The 17,092-nt window shown below is 41.3% G+C and overlaps 1 protein-coding gene across 1 annotated transcript in view; it reads right to left on the reverse strand.

Annotated features, from left to right (window-relative positions):
• Positions 1 to 2,146: 2,146 nt before the first annotated feature.
• LOC133111067 (neural-cadherin-like) overlaps positions 2,147 to 17,092 on the reverse strand; it is a 95,362-nt gene continuing 80,416 nt past the window's right edge. The window contains exons 29-33 of the mRNA XM_061221227.1: positions 14,576 to 14,840; positions 13,688 to 13,868; positions 12,175 to 12,419; positions 6,774 to 6,928; positions 2,147 to 4,663 (exon numbers count right to left, since the gene is read on the reverse strand). Of these exons, the coding sequence (XP_061077211.1) occupies positions 4,178 to 4,663; positions 6,774 to 6,928; positions 12,175 to 12,419; positions 13,688 to 13,868; positions 14,576 to 14,840 (1,332 nt within the window). The 3' untranslated portion in view covers positions 2,147 to 4,177. The remainder of the gene's footprint in view (positions 4,664 to 6,773; positions 6,929 to 12,174; positions 12,420 to 13,687; positions 13,869 to 14,575; positions 14,841 to 17,092) is intronic.

Here is a 17,092-nt window from a genome sequence, read left to right on the forward strand (position 1 = left end):
GAGTGGAATAAAATCTGTCTGGATTTTTTAGCATTTTGCATAGCTGGAGCTGTGGGCTGTCTTATCTCAGCCAGCATATTTGGTTCTTGTTTGAAACCCACCGTGGGCTATTTCCTAATATCAATTTGCCTTTCATTCATTCCTCAGATGTCTCTGTGGTGTCGTGTTCCACCTTGTGTTCATAATGTAACTGATAATAGATCTATCCATATACTGTACATCTTGCTACTTAGCCAGAATCTAGGATACCTATGAATGGATGCACCCTCCATATACTATCTCAGAGTAATAAAAAGCATGTACCTGAAAAGACAACTTTGAAGGAGATTTAAATCTATGGTATGTTTAGACCAGAGGTGCACCAAAGAGGTGCCCTTGAATATGGAGTGGAACTTAAGTGAGGAGGTTCCACGGGAAGTAGGTGAAAAGTGTTGATCTCTAATGGCTGTCCACTTAGTACTTTAACTCTCTTTCATCCGAAAACTCAGTTCCGCTTTCCTGATTACTCACCCTCACATTAGCTTAGCCTGCAATTTAGCCATTGACAGTGCTCACAAGTTCACAAACGAAGACGCTTACAACGACTGAATCATTCATATCAAAAAGCTGAGAATGGAAGCCAAAAATTGGTTGTGATATATATAACAGCTGCAGGAATTCATTTTTATCATTATAATCTGCACATAATCACCACACAGACCAGACACCAGACAATTTTGACAGTAAATTGTTACCTTGCCTGATTTCTCTTCTTTTGGCACGTACAGTACATTTCTAAAAGCAATTAGCCTATTCTGCCTCTCCTCATTTTGAGCTGTAACGCAAGAAGAAAAAGAAAGAAAAGAAACGTCCAAGCCAATGTTTAACTTAGATTTAAATTAAAACAGAACTCCTCCATGTTGCAGTTTGCCACCGGAGCTGTATTATCATCCAGATAAAAACACTGACTGTACAAATTATTATGCCCCTTCCCTGAAATGCACACAAATATTGATTCTGATGCTTCATGAGAGCACAGTTGATGAAGGACTTGGTACACTTAAAGTAAAAGGTTATGTCTGTCAATGAGAAGCTGGTTCTTTCAACTCCAGTTAAACAAATTTAATTACTAAACTTGAAAGGAACAAAATAATAAAGTCTTGGTTTTCACTGTGTAGGTGGAGGCTGAAGTTTCAGATGAGAAAAAGTAACTTGGAAAACAAAACATTGTGCCAAAATAATAATAAGGTCTCTGTTTTGATCCATACATGTACTGTAGAAACTGAGGTTTAGTCTTAGTTATTTTTAACATACCAAAACATCCATACAGTTTAGTAAAAATACAAATGGCATCCAACTGTGTTTCAATGCAGTTGGAAACTGAGGGAGGATCTCAAAAACTGCCTGTTCATTTTTGGAAGTTAGATAAAGCATTGCAAATAATGATATCTTTTTAAAATGTTAATTACCAGAAATATATACTCAGTGAGCACTTTGTTAGGTATTTATTAGACAATTTATTTCGACTTCTACTGCAATAGCCTATCCACTTAAGAGTTATGATGCGTTGTGTGTTCAGAGATGCTGCCACACAATTGGCTGATTAGATTATTCCACCTACTTATTCATGCAATTAAGTAAAAATTTTCCTAATAAACAATCCAAGGCTTTCAACAATAGAATAATAATGATAAGCATTTAATATTTAATTATTAATAATAATTAAAATGATAATAATAAAAATGGACTTGGCCAAGAAAATAGCCAAACTTGCATGGGTGAAGCTATGTACTGGATCAATATTGTATTTTGCATTAAAGTATGGTGAAGTTGGGACCTTCAGTTGCAGAATCAGAGAGCAAATAGCATTACTTGTCAATCACTTAGTGGACAGCAACAGAATGTCCCATACATCTGACTCAAAATACTGTATTGCTGTTTTTAAGTTATTATGATGGGTTTTCTAAGTTGATTAATGTAAACTGTTAATATGGTAGCGTGGCACACACTAATTATGCTTTATGATCCAGCCCATACTCCATAATTTCCACTGCAAGAGAGAACCGTAAAAGGCATTTCCTCCAAATATTTACAGTATTTTGTAGTTACATTTGGCTCACTTCACAAATTTGGCAGTGAAATATACAAAGCAGATGGACAAATACACTTATAAAGACCCAATAACATAATCAACACTCATACCAATAACATAATCAAAGATATTTATTTGGAAAAAAAGCTTAAATTGGCAAAGTTATAAACCAACAAGATCAAAGAAAAAAAAAAAAAATACAAAATACAAGTTCACTTTGAAGAAGCAGGGAAATCTCTACAGCGTGGGTATCCCATAGATAGTTTAACACTTTTAAAACCATATACTGCCATTTTTCCCTATGTACAAATGGGATAAAAATCAAAAAGCAATTTCACAATCTGTGAATTCACCACACAAATAAAAGCCACCCCACAGATTAAAATGTAAAGTAAGGAGTTTGACACTGTGAGAACATATAGTATCAGCGATAAAATAAAAAAAACCTTCAAGTCATAAATGAAATAATGTATAGTATATGCTCACATTTTTATAATGCGCACATTTGTAGGCCATAAATAACCCCTCACTCACTCTAGGTCTGAACAAATCATATTTTCTGGGAGGAAATCACATTTAATTCCGAAGAAAGGTTAGCTTTTATAGACAGAATTACAGCAGCATTCCATATTTCCACATGTGAATCTTATTTTAACTCATTTGCCACCTTTCAAAATTGGCACACTCAAAATCCATGCCCAAATCATTGACTTGGAGTGGCCACAAAATCACAAAATGGCAGGATGCTTCATTTGAAAGCATGACAGCCAGCTATCATCTTGCATTAGGATTAGCACTCTGATGCCTTTTAAAAGCCTCCCCATCTTGACAGCTGTGCTGTGATGCATAACATAGATTTCTGTGAAAAAAATTGATAAAACTGGGTTTTATAACTGTACCTCGAGAAGCATATAATACAGTGTGTTGGCATTTTGTCATTCGACAAGAACATTGCAACATGTGTTTTCATTCCCTTTCATTATGGACTAACCATTTCTAAATCCATTAGCATTTCCCTGTGAAGCCTCACTGTATATAATCATCCTTGCAGCAACACATCAGGCAGAGGAAAACACAGAAATGTTAATAGGAGTGAAACAGCTTGTCCCTCTGAAAGTGGCCTTGAAGTGATTCTTCTTTTCAATTGCACAAATTGTGAAAATCATTCTGTTCACAGCGATGTTGATGCGAAAGCAGTAAGAATTTTTCTGTCTTTTTAAACAAAAGAGCAAATTCTATCGGAGATCATCTAAAAATATATTGAAAGATATTTTTTAAAGGATATAAACTTTGGATTTGTTAAATTGACTGTCCACGCTCCTGCCACTTTGTATCCCAGAGACAAATCATCCTTCCGGATAAGACCCGTTCTCACTCGTTCAGAACCTGGGATTCTCAGCTGAATTGCCAGCACTCACCCAATAGCACTTTGGTTCTTCCCTTGATTGCAATGAATTTGCGCTGATCGTTCCCAACACTTGCAAAGATGGTTGGCTCAGCAGGCTAGGTGGAGCACAAAGATTGGAGCCCGAGAATATAATGTGTGGATTGTTAACTTCGGATATTCTTGTCTTCCGCGGCAGTATTTTTACCGTAGGCTGTCATGCGCAGGCATTTTGTTCACCCCAGAAGCAGAGCTTTCAAGTACAATCCTGGCACCGTTCTTTGACGTCGCATTAGGGCTCCTGCAAGTGTTCATTCCAGCTTTTATTTGTGCACTTAGCTCCGAGTAAGGCGCAGATTTTGGCTTCCACCTCAATGTGGGGGATCGCTGCACCGTCAGAAGAAGGTTGGAAAATATAAAGTAAAGGAACTGGAGCCCGTTTGCGTTACTGTTTGATCGATCGACCTGTGAAATGATAAAAAAATGGACACCTCAAAAAACGTAGGAGTGTCGTCCTCCATCAAGCCGCAACACATTTTAAACCACTGATTGTACACGTAACAGCATGTCTCGTACCACAGGGTACATGGATAACCTCAAACTTTGATTTACAAATAGAACACTTTTCACCGAAATCATTGTCATCAGCAAGTCAAGTTCCAGACAAAAAGACAGCAATAAGGCTCGTCACAAATCTCCCGCGGGGTCCTTTAGCTTCCCGCTTAGAGGTCGCTGGCCTCGGCCCTCTCGCAGAGCGCCTTGAGCTTCTCGAAGCGGGGCCCCCACTCGCGCGGGCCCTCGGGGCCCCGGTCCTCCTCCAGGCCGGCGGAGCTGAAGGAGCTGAGCGAGCCGGCCGGGGAGCCCCCGCCTTCGGTGGAGAACACCTGCAGGGAGTCGAAGGGCGCCGTCTCCGGGTGCTGGTCGGCGTCGCGGATGATCTCGCACAGGTACCGTGCCAGGTCCTGGCTGGAGAAGGACAGGCTCTTCCGGGCCGCGCGGACGGGCAGGCCGGGGCCCGGGGCCGGGGGCCAGCAGGGCGGGACGTCCCTGCGCAGGGTGGTGGTGGTGGTGCTGCTGCAGCTGCTGGACTTGGTGGTGTCCTGCTGCACGTGGGCGTGGTACTGACCCCCCCGGGACCGGCTGTACTGGACGGACTGGGCCGGGCTGGGCTGGAGAGACTTCTGCAGCTCGGCCATGTCATACGCGTTCTAGAGAGACACAGACCCAACGCATCCCTTAAACTCTTTACATTCGCTTTTCTGTCTCTACTCTTTCCTCTTTGGCTCCCTAATTTGAGATGCGGAATCATGCTCGTGCTGCATCGGTCATCACGCGCTCTCCAGGGGATTTGGGAGAACGCAGATAAAGAACGTGCTGTCCTCCGAAGCGCGTAATGTCAGACAGCACAGCTTATACACCGCAGTGTGCAGGTTGTGTTCACACAGGCTCGTCACCTGCAGCCTAACAGGTGGACCTGATCGACAGATCGACCAGTGGCAATCGTTGATGTGTGATGAGACACTTTTATCCAGGCCAGCCACCATCCTCCCATCCCATCCCCATTACTATGCTACAGCTCATTTTACATCTCCCTGCGTGGCTGCCTACCACATTCAGCACTAAGACAGTGGGGTTCAACAGCAGAGTGTGGGGCTCACCCAAGCACTAGAACAGTGCCTTTACAGGATGAGCCACCCAGCAGAACGTTGTATCCTTCACTGTGATGTATTTACCTGTCTGAAACCTCAGACAGAAAAGGTGAATTAAGGATATTCAGGATTTCTCTTTTCATAAAGTTTTTCCATGCAAATGACACACAAAAACAGGTCATGACAGAAGGGCTTGATGTGGCTGAATCACAGAACATTAATTTGGTTTTCACATTTTATACAAATTCTGTGTTGTAAAGATATATTGGTAATGCAGTCTTGACATTAAGCTTTCTGAAATGCAAGGCATTTTTAAAATTTGTATGCAGGATTAAGACACTTGCTGAAAAGGCACGTGATCACATTTCATCTTGCTTATATTTTTCATCCTGTTCCACCAATTGATTTTCTGTATACTATTGGCTTTTACTAGAAGCTAAGAAATGGCGACCAACGGTTGAGATTTAAATGTATATGGGTTGTTATAATTGTTCAACCACTGTTGAAATTAAATTCGCTCATGTGGGACATGTTTTTCCACATATCAACAATTCCCCTGCAAATAAAGATATAGCCTGGAGCTCACTCAGATATACAGTGCCATATTGTGCAAGTAGGCCCAATGGCTCATGGAATATTAGCAATTAAATGCTTTAAACATATTAAAAATGAAGAAAAGCCCAATATAACACCATATTGATCCTAGAGGAAACATTTTTCATTATCACAAAAAGAGCCTCTGCAGTGGGCTTGATTTTTAATTCATTTAGCAAAAAAATGGAAATTCAATATACGGTAATGTTAAAAGCACCAAGTTGCTTTATAAAAAGTGAAAACAAGGAATAAACATTTAATAATTAACATTCCAATCAAAGAGATTAACAAATGCACATATCACTTGAAAAAGCATCAGTGTTTGGGTTGTAGCTGCAATATTGTTATGAATTTAATATCAGATTTTCAGGAATATGTATATGTACCAAGTTTTGTATAAACTGGATTGATGGTGAGTTCTGTGTAAAGTCTGAGGCCTCAATATGTTATGGATGTTATACTATATGTCATCCTAATGGCCAAATTTCATCATAGTATTGGATTTTGCAGCTTAATCATAAGAATCTGACAATGGGTTTTTGAGTCAGCATGTGCCTTGTCCCAGGCATGCTTATTTGAAGACGAAAAAATCTGAATAAGCATCCCCAGCACCTCCAGTACTTGGGTCGCTTAATAATAACAAGAATAAATTAGAAAAAATATCTCACTGAAATAAAGAAATATACATCAATGTCAATCATTTGTGGAATAATGGCAACAGTATTTCTACCATAAATAATGCAGAGGAACACACTGCAAACATCAAATGAGAGCTTGGTGCTCCTACAGCGGACTCCCACGGATAAAGTCCCTGGGCCTCACTACTCAGGAGATTTTACTACAGGCTCGTAAAGACAAGCAGTACATTTATGCTAAAAACACCTGCAAGAGACTGATAGGCAACTTGGCAACCACGATAATGCACAGAAGCGCATTCAAATATTGTCAAAAGAAAGACGGCAGGAGGTATTAAGACACTGGTACTGTGTGTGTGTATGTGTGTGTGTGTGGGCGGACAGAATGAATGTGCGTGTGTGTGAGAAGCTAACTCCATGCCGCCTGTGGCCCGCCTCACCTGATCCTCCTCCCCTCCGCCCTCCTCGTCATAGTTGAGCACGTTCTCCCGGATGTCCTCCCAGCCGTCGTGGTGAGCCGACACATGGTACACGCCCTCCTTCAGGCCCTTGTAGCTCCTCCAGCGGGACCACAGGAAGATGCCCAACAGCAGAACTGGCAGGGAAGGAAGAGAGGAGAGTCAAACATCCTTTTCATACCTAACACGGCAGGAAAGTGAATTTTTCAACTCTGGACTATACTGACCTTTAGAAACTTGAGTGAAAATTATTCTCCTCCGCTCTCTCCCTCTCTCCCTCTCACTCTCATACAACCATTCCTTTTTTGAGGTCTTTATTCCCCTCCTCCTCTTTTCTCTCCATTTCCCTTTATTGCTCTCTTTCATGTATACACACATCACTAGAGGTCTCTCTGACAGTGCCATTGCATTCACCTTCAATGACAAACGCATGGGAGAAAAACACACTTGTAAATGTGAAGAGAATGCCAACTGTGCGGGGACACTGTCACCACCTCTACCCCACAATCATCTTATCTGTCTGAGACGCAACTTAACGTATCAATCGAAGCCCTGCAATGTGTGTCCAAAGAGAAATACACAAATCAATATCGCTTAAACCGAACTACTGATGTGAATGCCAGACTCGCGTGCACATTTACAGGAGTATCTGTCAGTCATACCACCTTCACTCCGCAGAAATGAACAGGGGCCGTTAGAAACACTGTTTTCCCCTTAAATACAGACAGCGAAGCTGTGCCCTCGCATCGTTGAGTCTCGTATTTCCAATGCCTGACCGCACATGCACGGCAAACAAAAGAATGCCCACATTGTTCCGGAAAGTTCTTTCTATCCATCAGTGCAGCTTATTGATCACCCAGATGTCACCCCTGCAAGATCTAGCAATGACCTACAATGAATCTCAATGACCCCAGTGTCCTTCAGGATCGCACACACAGTGTTGAGTGGAGCTCCAGACCCCAGTAGGGGGGAGGCAGGCACCAGCTGGTTAGTGACACACTCCTGACAAAGAGAACAGGAGCCCAGGTTGGCTCTGCATGCTGGGATATCTGGGGCTGATGAATCAGCCGCTGCTGGGTAATGAAGCCTCTGGACAGTTGTCAATCCCAGCTTTCATGACTCTGAGCTACAACAGCAAGGGGGGCAGCTGGTGTGACATCCTCAGTAACTAGAACCACAGCCCAGTGATGGAAACATATCTTTACGAGATGGTTGTGTCCTAACAAATGTTACAGTACACCTATAACGCACATGCTTGGGAATAAGAGAGGTAAAGATAGTTATCTTGATTTTGATGCTTTTTTCCAAGACAAGCATGTTATTTATTCGCAGGGCATGTATATACAAGTACTCTGCTTCCATCAATACCATACTTATAAATTATTTGAATTCTTATAAAACAAAATAATATGATTTTATGATTTTGTTCCTCACATAATTAAGGCCTCAGTGCTGCTCCAAAACCTTTAATAAGAACACAACTATATTCACAACATGTCCACCAAATGAATAGAAATATGCCTGTTGGGTTTGCAGTTAAACTAGAGCACTTGAACCTCAATCAAAGCAGCAGCCCATCCATCCAGCTTACTATTAGTAGCTTTTGTCAATCTGTTTTCAACAACTTCCATCATGAGCCCACGGGCCGGAAACTAGTCTTTATATATCCAGTCCTACTGTAGAAGAAGGGGGCGGACAATTCTTCTGGCCTCCACATCAGTACAGTTCCCCATAATGAACTGCAATCCCCAGCAATGCCATGCCCAGAGGAGCACTAACAAAACCTGTGTTCTCATGAAAAGAGCTCATAATACCAAATTTAACTGTGCATAACTTGCCTTCCTTATTATAAAACTGCTATCCATGATTAAACTGGGTTTTGTAAAGGATAGTGTCATGAGTTTTTATTACAAAAATCCCAGAAATGCATACTATTATATATTGCATGAATTACTCTTAGTTTTTTTAACTGTATATTTATATATTCATAAGCATTGTTTGATGTAAGATCCACAAAGTTAGCTCAAAAAAGGACACTCAGTATGCAATGTATTAGGTAGACCTGTACACCAGCTTGTTAATGCAAATATTTAATCAGCCAATCATGTGGCATTAACAAAACGCATAAAAGCATGCTGACAGGGACAAGAGCTGTTGTTCAGACCAAATGCCAGAATCGGGAAAAATGTGATCTAATTGACTTTGACAGCGGAATAATTGTTGGTGCCAGACAAGGTGGTTTGAGTATCTCAGAAACTGCTGATCTCCTGTGATTTTCACACACAACAGTCTCTTGAGTTTGCAGAGAATGGTGCGAAAAAAGAAAAACATCCAGTGAGCAGCAGTTCTGCGGGCAGAGATCTGAGGAGAGAGGCCAGACTGGTTGAAACAGATAGGAAGGTGACAGTAACGCAAATAATGCATTACAACAGTGGTATGCAACAGAGAATCTCTAAGCACATCACGTGTTAAACCTCTAAGCAGATAGGCTAAAACAGCAGAAGACCAATAAGTCTAAAAAATAAGTCTAATAAAGTAATACCTAATAAAGTGCTCATTGAGTGTGGCTCGATTTGATGCGACTATATTAATGGTCACCTCTTGCAGGAAAAGCTGAACCACAGCATGAAGCAACAACTCCTTTACCACAGCGAGGTCCTCCACGGTCTTTATAAACCACGCAGAGCAGTGCAAAAGAGCAGGGCATAACTGGAGGTAGGCCCCTAAGGTTTGTCGAGCTTCAAGAGGCCAGCTCAAAGATTGAGGAGGAGAATGAGCACAAATAGCAGGAAGTGCCCTTAGTCATCCTTGCCTCCTGCGAGTAGTCTTGTCCTCAGTGACCAACCACCGTGTCCATTCAGGCTCGACATACAGTCAGCCCCCAATTAAGAATCATTCTGCCTTTGGGTCATGGTGGTGGGGAGCCGTACATGCTCTTCTGAATTAAGAGAGGCGCTTTCTTTTTCCTCTTTCCGTTAGCCTGCTGAAAGCGAGCAGGGGGCAGACCGCCCTGCTTCACACGGTGTGTGCTAGGCAAGATAAATAGCAAGTGTAATGGCATTAAGATTTTCAGTGTGGAGCGGAGGTGGTGGAGCAGAGGCGGTAGCGTAGCGCTTGTGTGATAAACCTATTTGCCACTAAGAAAGGGCGCTTCAGAAGCGAGGATGCTTTTGTCGCCTATAATGGATATCAAGGCAAAACCGCACTATTTACTTTTAATACAAATTCTATTTCCTCCAGACAAACTTAAATGCAAAGAAATGACCCTCAGCTACTTTAGTTTCAGTACAGGGAACATTGAGCTGATTTAAATTCTATCCCAAACCCCTATTCATTGATCCTGCTTTCTTTGAGCCTCAGTAAACAGCACATTGTGTGACTACAGATTGGGTAATTAACACTTAAAAAGCACCAGTCACTGTCAATAAATAAGGTTGTGTTCCATGAGAAATGAATATACAGTGGGGTGAAAAAATGTGGGCACCCCTGGTTTAAATTCCGGTTACAATGAATCTGTACGTGATCGAAAGCAAACCTGAGACTTTTCCGCAAATTTTAAAGCAATATTCTATTTTAATTAATTTTTTTTACTGTCTATAAATTATATAAAAAAGGAAAAGTTTGGGAACCCTTTTGGATTATTTTTTGTTACTTTTTAAGAAGATGAAGCATCTGAAGTATGCAATAGAAAACATTGAGCAACCTGAAGCTTTTTGGAACAATGTGCTTTGGACTGATGAAACCCAAATTTTACTTTTTGGCCACCACCAAAGAAAGTAAGTCCCGAGAAAAAAGGGTGAAGCCTTTGTGTGGCAGCAGGGGGCACAAGAAATATTGTACGATTGGAAGGATTCCACCAAATATCAAGAAATTCTGGAGGCTAATGTTTGAAGGAAGGTCAATCTTGACATTGAAGTTGAAGAGAAGTTGGACATTCCAGCAAAAAAATTATCTAAAGCATACCTCAATATCAACCATGAAGTAACTCCAGGAAAGACAGATGAAGGTTTTGGAATGGTCACCACAGTCCCCAGACATGAATATTATTGAAAATCTGTGGAGAGATCTCAAACATGCCATACATGCAAAGAGGTCAAAAAATATGTCTGAGCTAGAGGTGTTCTGCCAGGAAGAATGGGGGGAAATTCCAATAGTGAGAATTGAAAGACTCTTAGCTTAAAGGAAGTCTTTACAAGCTATTTATTTGCTCGAGGAGGAGTTACAAAGTATTAACTGACAGGGGTCCCAAACTTTTGCACAGGGCCTTTTTCCTTTTTTAAATTATTTTGAAACTGTAAAAAATGTAAATAAAAAGTTATCTTCCTTTAAAATTTGAAGAAATACATTTAGAAGTCAGGTTTGCTTCTGTTCACTTGTAAAAGGTTTTTTGACCAAGGGCGCCCACATTTTTTCACACCACTGTATGTACTTTATACTCAGTCTGAATAGGTGCTGAACTTGAACTACAATCGAAGAAGGACAAAATTCATCCCTTTTCTCTCGTTTCAATGAGGTTTCATGCCATCACATCGAGCTGATAAGGTTTGCAATTGAAAAACACTATGGGAGCGAGACAGAGAACCTTGACAGCAGTCATATCCATTATGCAATGAAATCCATCACATATTTTCAAATAACTAGGATTTCTTTTTTTTTTAGAATAAAAGAAAATTTATGCTGACTGAATAATACAAATAATAATAATAAAAATGATAATTAAACCTGCAAGCAATGTTGAGGGGGCCAAGCAGGATCATGTTATAAGTGTGGCTGTAAAGGATCAAATCTTACGAGGCAAAAAGTTGTTTTTGCCCCAGTGATCTAATTTTTTCCACATCCTCAGTAAGATAGTCCATATACCAAGGTATCAACCCATCAAAGCGTTCCTATACTGAACAGATGATTTAGAAAATCAAAAAGGCTTGGTCCAAAGATCATCTGCGCCAAATTTGGTGAAGATTGGGCAAACTTTGTGACCTGTGAAAATTTTGATGATGAAATCCAATATGGCAGCCACATCAATGACAGCACCCCTAACTTTGACCCATTGGTGAAGACATGAATCATGGCATCTGGGACTGTCTAGAACTGTCCCCCAAATTTCAAAACTTTTTACCACACAGTTTTAGGGGCTGCCATAGACACCCTAGCCAGAAGAAAAATAATATGAAAAGGGAGAAACACACTTCGCTGCTTGGCCCCCAATAATAATAATAATAATAATAACAATAATAATAAGCAGAGATGAACACCAGATCAGGCATAGACACATGAAGGCATTCCAATATCAGTGAACAAGGGGAAGGGGAATCAGGACGGTACATAACACATAGCAACAATGAGAGTAACCAAAGTTAGAAGAGGACACAGTCAACAGAGCTACCTAGGAGCGCCAAGAAGCAAATGCAGATGGCAAACAGAGAGCTGAAGCTGAGGCCAACATCGTCGTGGTAGATGGCCAGTGTAACCTCACAGTGGCGCCCCCTGTAGCCCTCGGGGCACTGGCAGGTGAACTTGGACGGGGACTGCGCCATGCAGGTGCCGCGATGGCACGGCTGGCTGGCACACAAGGTGTAGATACAGAACTTTCCAGTGGAGTTTTCCTTCACTATGTGACCCAGAGGACACCTGAAATGCAATGAGAGGAACGATGGATACACTTTCATTAATACAAGTGTGGAAAGATAGTTACAAAATGGAGAATTACACTACTCAGGCGGAAGACATTTTTCTTTTAAGAGGAACTTGGGCTCAAGTTGATTGCTGGGCTTGAATATTTCTTCTTTGGAGAGAAGAAGTTTATACTCCAATCATATCTGCAGAGCATGTTGACAAATGACACTGGCTGGAAATACCCCGTTACGTTGTTCCTTAGGTAAGTGTGTGCTTGAACAGTATGCTATTTGTGGATGTAATGGAGAACATTCTAGAGAAAATCATTATTGCCTGGACAAAACTAGAAAATAGCTGCCTGATTCAAATTCAGTTGAATCCACAGAAAAGCATACATTAAATATACTGGCATGGTGAAACTGCTATTTACAAGGGGCTTGCCTTCATGAATTACTGCCAACATGTTATAATTAGGCATGTGATGCCAGTATTCTAGAGAAAACCTTTACTACTTGGGTAAATTGTGTAAATTGTGACAATAGCTTCCAGGTTATTATTACTCTCAAATGTACACACACAGTGTAGAGAAATAGAAAAGATTTAACTTCAAGAAGGTAGGCTCAACATCCATATTTACAAATGAAAAAACAGTTGAAGCCATGAGCATGCACATGAGCATACAGTTTAATTTCTGCAAACAAACATTTGATACATTCAGCTCAATATATTTGAATGTTTAACATACGGCAGTAAACCCATATCTACAGTAGGCTTAATAAAAGTCAAGAGATTTTGTCTATGATTCATATAGCCCCTTGGATGGAAGAAAAACCTGGAATGGAAGACGTTAAGGGCTTTAATATATCTTTGAATAATAAGAATAAAAAACCCAAGCATATATCTTCGCCAATATTTTCTTGCACCGTGTTATCAGGATTTTCTCACATATGTAAAACATCAAGGCTTAAGAATTTCAGTGAATCAGAGGGCAACCAGATAAACACTTTGTTAGCTTGTAGACCTCTTGAGCCATGGTTCTGAAAACCCTATGTTTTGCTATGTAGCGTAAGCTTCCTCTGCATATGGATGAAAGACCTTGTCTGCTGTACTGTTTTTCAGCCGCTTAAAATACAACCCTCGAAGAGATCAAAACTCAGTGACTCACTGAATTTACAGAGGCGGTCTGTCAGCGTTTAATGAAGTCATTGAGAAAGCTTTGAAAAATCTTTTTACCTGACCTGCTTGAAAAACTAATTTTACCCGGTACCCGCGGAGTCCAGTACCTGCACTCGTGCATTCTCCACAGGTCCACGCAGCTGAAGGGGGGGCTGCAGTGGTTCCTCCTGCAGGAGTCAGAGGAGCAGCCAATAGACACGCCCTGCGAGCTCACCACCGAGATCCCTTCTTTGGCCTGACCATCCAGGGGCACATAGTGACTGTTCAGCCTCAGGTCCCGAATACAGCCTGGAAAGAAAGCGTTAAATATTCACAGGTGCCCACGTCTGAAGACGCCAGCACACCGCCACACGTGCACACAGCCTTCCCTTTTGAGGGAAAAATGCTTTTAAAGTCCATTTAATAAACACACACAATGTGTGTTTCTGCCTCAGGCAAAGCAGTCTAGTGAGGCTTGTAAGGCACAGGAACATTTCTAACCAGAATTTCTCCTCTCCTTTTTCCGCCGAGAGCTTTCATGTCACATTATGTCATTTATACTGCATGGTCCCAGAGCTGAATCATACTGTGTTTCAGTGGCAGCGTGCCAACCTTCCCTGTGGCTATAACACATTTCATACACTAAAGATGCATTTGAGGGAATCATTAATTCATAATTGATATTAATCATTCATTAAAGTGCAGCATGATCCCGTGCAATACGACTTGAAAGGTGAGAGTTCATTGAGAAAACCTATTACCCTCGACCTGGAGAGCTACTGGGTCTGCTGGTTTTTGTTCTCACCTGAGAATCAGCGCCCTGTTGAGATCCAGGTAACCAGGTGAGCTGTTCTAATAGATTAATTAAGTGCAGAATAATAACAAAAGCCAGCTGACCCTGTAGCTCTCCAGGACCACAGTTGGAGACCACTGCTCTAGAGGAACATACATTTCCTAGTAGGCTTCCTCTGCCATTCTCATCATGCGGCACTTTTCTGAGGGGCTTGGTACAGCACCTTGGAAGCTCTTGTTGTGGCTGAAGGGGAAGGAATTCCCCAGCATCACTGCCGCAGGGTCGATGACCATCTCTCGGCCACGCCCAGGGGCCTCGCTCACTTCACGCCCCCCGCCGCCCCCGTCCAGCCGCAGGGTCACCTCGTTGTCATAGCGATCCAGGTGGACCTCGTGCCACTCCCCATTGTCAACATGATAGGAGGGCAGTATGAGGGAGTAGTCCCCGTCACCAAGGTTGTAGGAGACAGCCAGCAGACCCTGATAGATCTGAAACAGACAGGAAACGGTGTCTAAGAACCTCCAGGGCTTCAATTAGACCTCACAGGCCATCTCCAATGCATATAAACACACGGAACTGGATTTCATAAGAAGCAGAAGCACTAACAGAATTATACATATGCCTAGATTAATTGGAGATTCAGGCAGAGCATCTCAATAGGGCCTTAATTTATTCAGAAACTCGTTTTAAGTGTGGGTCCCTCTGCATGGTCATGAGGACATCATGCCTCCCCATATTCCCCTTAAGCTCTTTAAATTAATTTACTCCACCCTTCAAACTGATGGTATAAAGACTCTTGCTTTAATCTGTTTTCTCAATTCCCAGCACATAAGTAAACAAAGACAATTAGCTCTATTGATCCAGTCTCTAATTTTTACTCCTGAACCCAGCAAAACAAAGAGAATCTTTAACACCAGAAACTATTTTTCTGCACCGTTCTGCATTATTGCATGGAATCTCAATTGGTCCCCGGTTTCCATAGAACAATCTAAAATGCAAGTGGCCGGGGAAGAGAAAAATAAATATTTATTCAAGTCTGCTTTTCTCTATTTCCTGAAAAGGAAATTAAGGTAGGTTAAACACCGCTTATATGAATTAGACTTTCAGGGAGCACTAACAAACTATGAGAGAGAGAAAGGAACTACTTCAGGGACTTCAGGATGGTCTATCTGTCACTGCTAGAAAATGATGAGGTCTTCATTTCAATTTCAAATACACTAGGACAGTCCCACTGAGCATAATTTGTAAACTACTATTTTATTTTAGGTCTTATGCAGATAGAACAACAGACCAGCTGAGAAGGAATTGCATAAATCATAATGTAAATCATGTCATTCACTGCTACTTTCCCAGAACCCAATAATCCACACACCCTCAAAATCCTCTCATACCCTACCATTGGTTCATAATACATGAAAAATGATTATCAAACATTTTCTGAAGGTTGTTTAATGTGTTCTTGTCAAGGTTTCTTAAAGAACTATACATTATATGTAGTCCCTGTTATCAGCAGCTCTTTGCCATGCTAATCCCAGGCTTCAAACTCTGCAATGCACACTCAACCAAGAGAAGTGACTGATGTACTGCAAAATCATGGACAATAGTCATTATTTTCTCTCTTACAAACGCACAGAGACACGACTTTGAGTGTGTGTGGTATGACCTCCCAGACTTGATTTAGGGATTTTAACACAAGAATGTCAGATAAATCACCACAAGATTAAACTTAAAAAAAAAAAAATTAAATGGACAACAACAAATGACATACATATTAGATAATATAAACATGTACTTCTGGATTTCTGAGTTTCCCATTTAATTCTAATTCCCGTTCAACTCTATTAGCCATCACAAAGAACTACCACACAGAAAATGATTTTGGTGCATTTAGCCACTGAATATTACTTATGGAAAGCCAGGGATGGTACTTCCACAGTACAGTCAGTCTATGCACAGTATTAGCTAAACTTGCAGAGTCAGTCATATTGCCTATTTGAGAATATAAAACACAATCCCTGAACTGAGAGAATATTAATAAAGGACAGTGCATACCGCATTTTCATAAATATGTCACAAGAACTAGACAATGATTCACTGAAATGATTGGGCCCTAAAAAGTTGTGAGCTCTCTCTGGCAGACATGGGACGAATGGATGAGCATTTGTAAAACAGCTCTGTTCTTCTGACTACAATTGGAGGCATCAGCATGAACACTGAAAGGCTGACTGCATAATACTAAAGGACATCTGTGCTCACAGGGAATAAGGTTGGGACTGTTTGTGCTTGGAGTGAGATGACCTGTGTTGGGTTTTAAAATAATTGTGGCTCCCTGAACGGTTTCCTCTTGGGAGCGGTTGGGGCACTGTCAGCGGTGGAAAATGAAAACGTTCAGCAGGGATGTTCCTTTAAGTCAATCATGAAGCACCCTGACGACTTGTCATTGTTCTTCATGTAAATGAGCACCGAATTTGTCCTTATTAAAGCCAGCAAAAGGGCATGTGGGAAGCATTTTGAGAAGCAGTGAAGGGATTAATCTAGACCACCCATCTTAGTGACTTTGACCATGGAGTGATTGTTGGTGCCAGACAGAGTGGTTTGAGTATCTCAGAAACTGCTGATTTACTGTGATTTTCACACACAACAGTCTATATATTTTGCAGATCAGAGAATGGAGCAAAAAAGAAAAAAACATCCAGTGAGCAGCAGTTCTACGGGCAAAAAAGGGATGTTAATGAGAGTG

This window comes from Conger conger, chromosome 15 (assembly GCF_963514075.1).
Source record: "Conger conger chromosome 15, fConCon1.1, whole genome shotgun sequence".
Classification (NCBI taxonomy): Eukaryota; Metazoa; Chordata; class Actinopteri; order Anguilliformes; family Congridae; genus Conger; species Conger conger.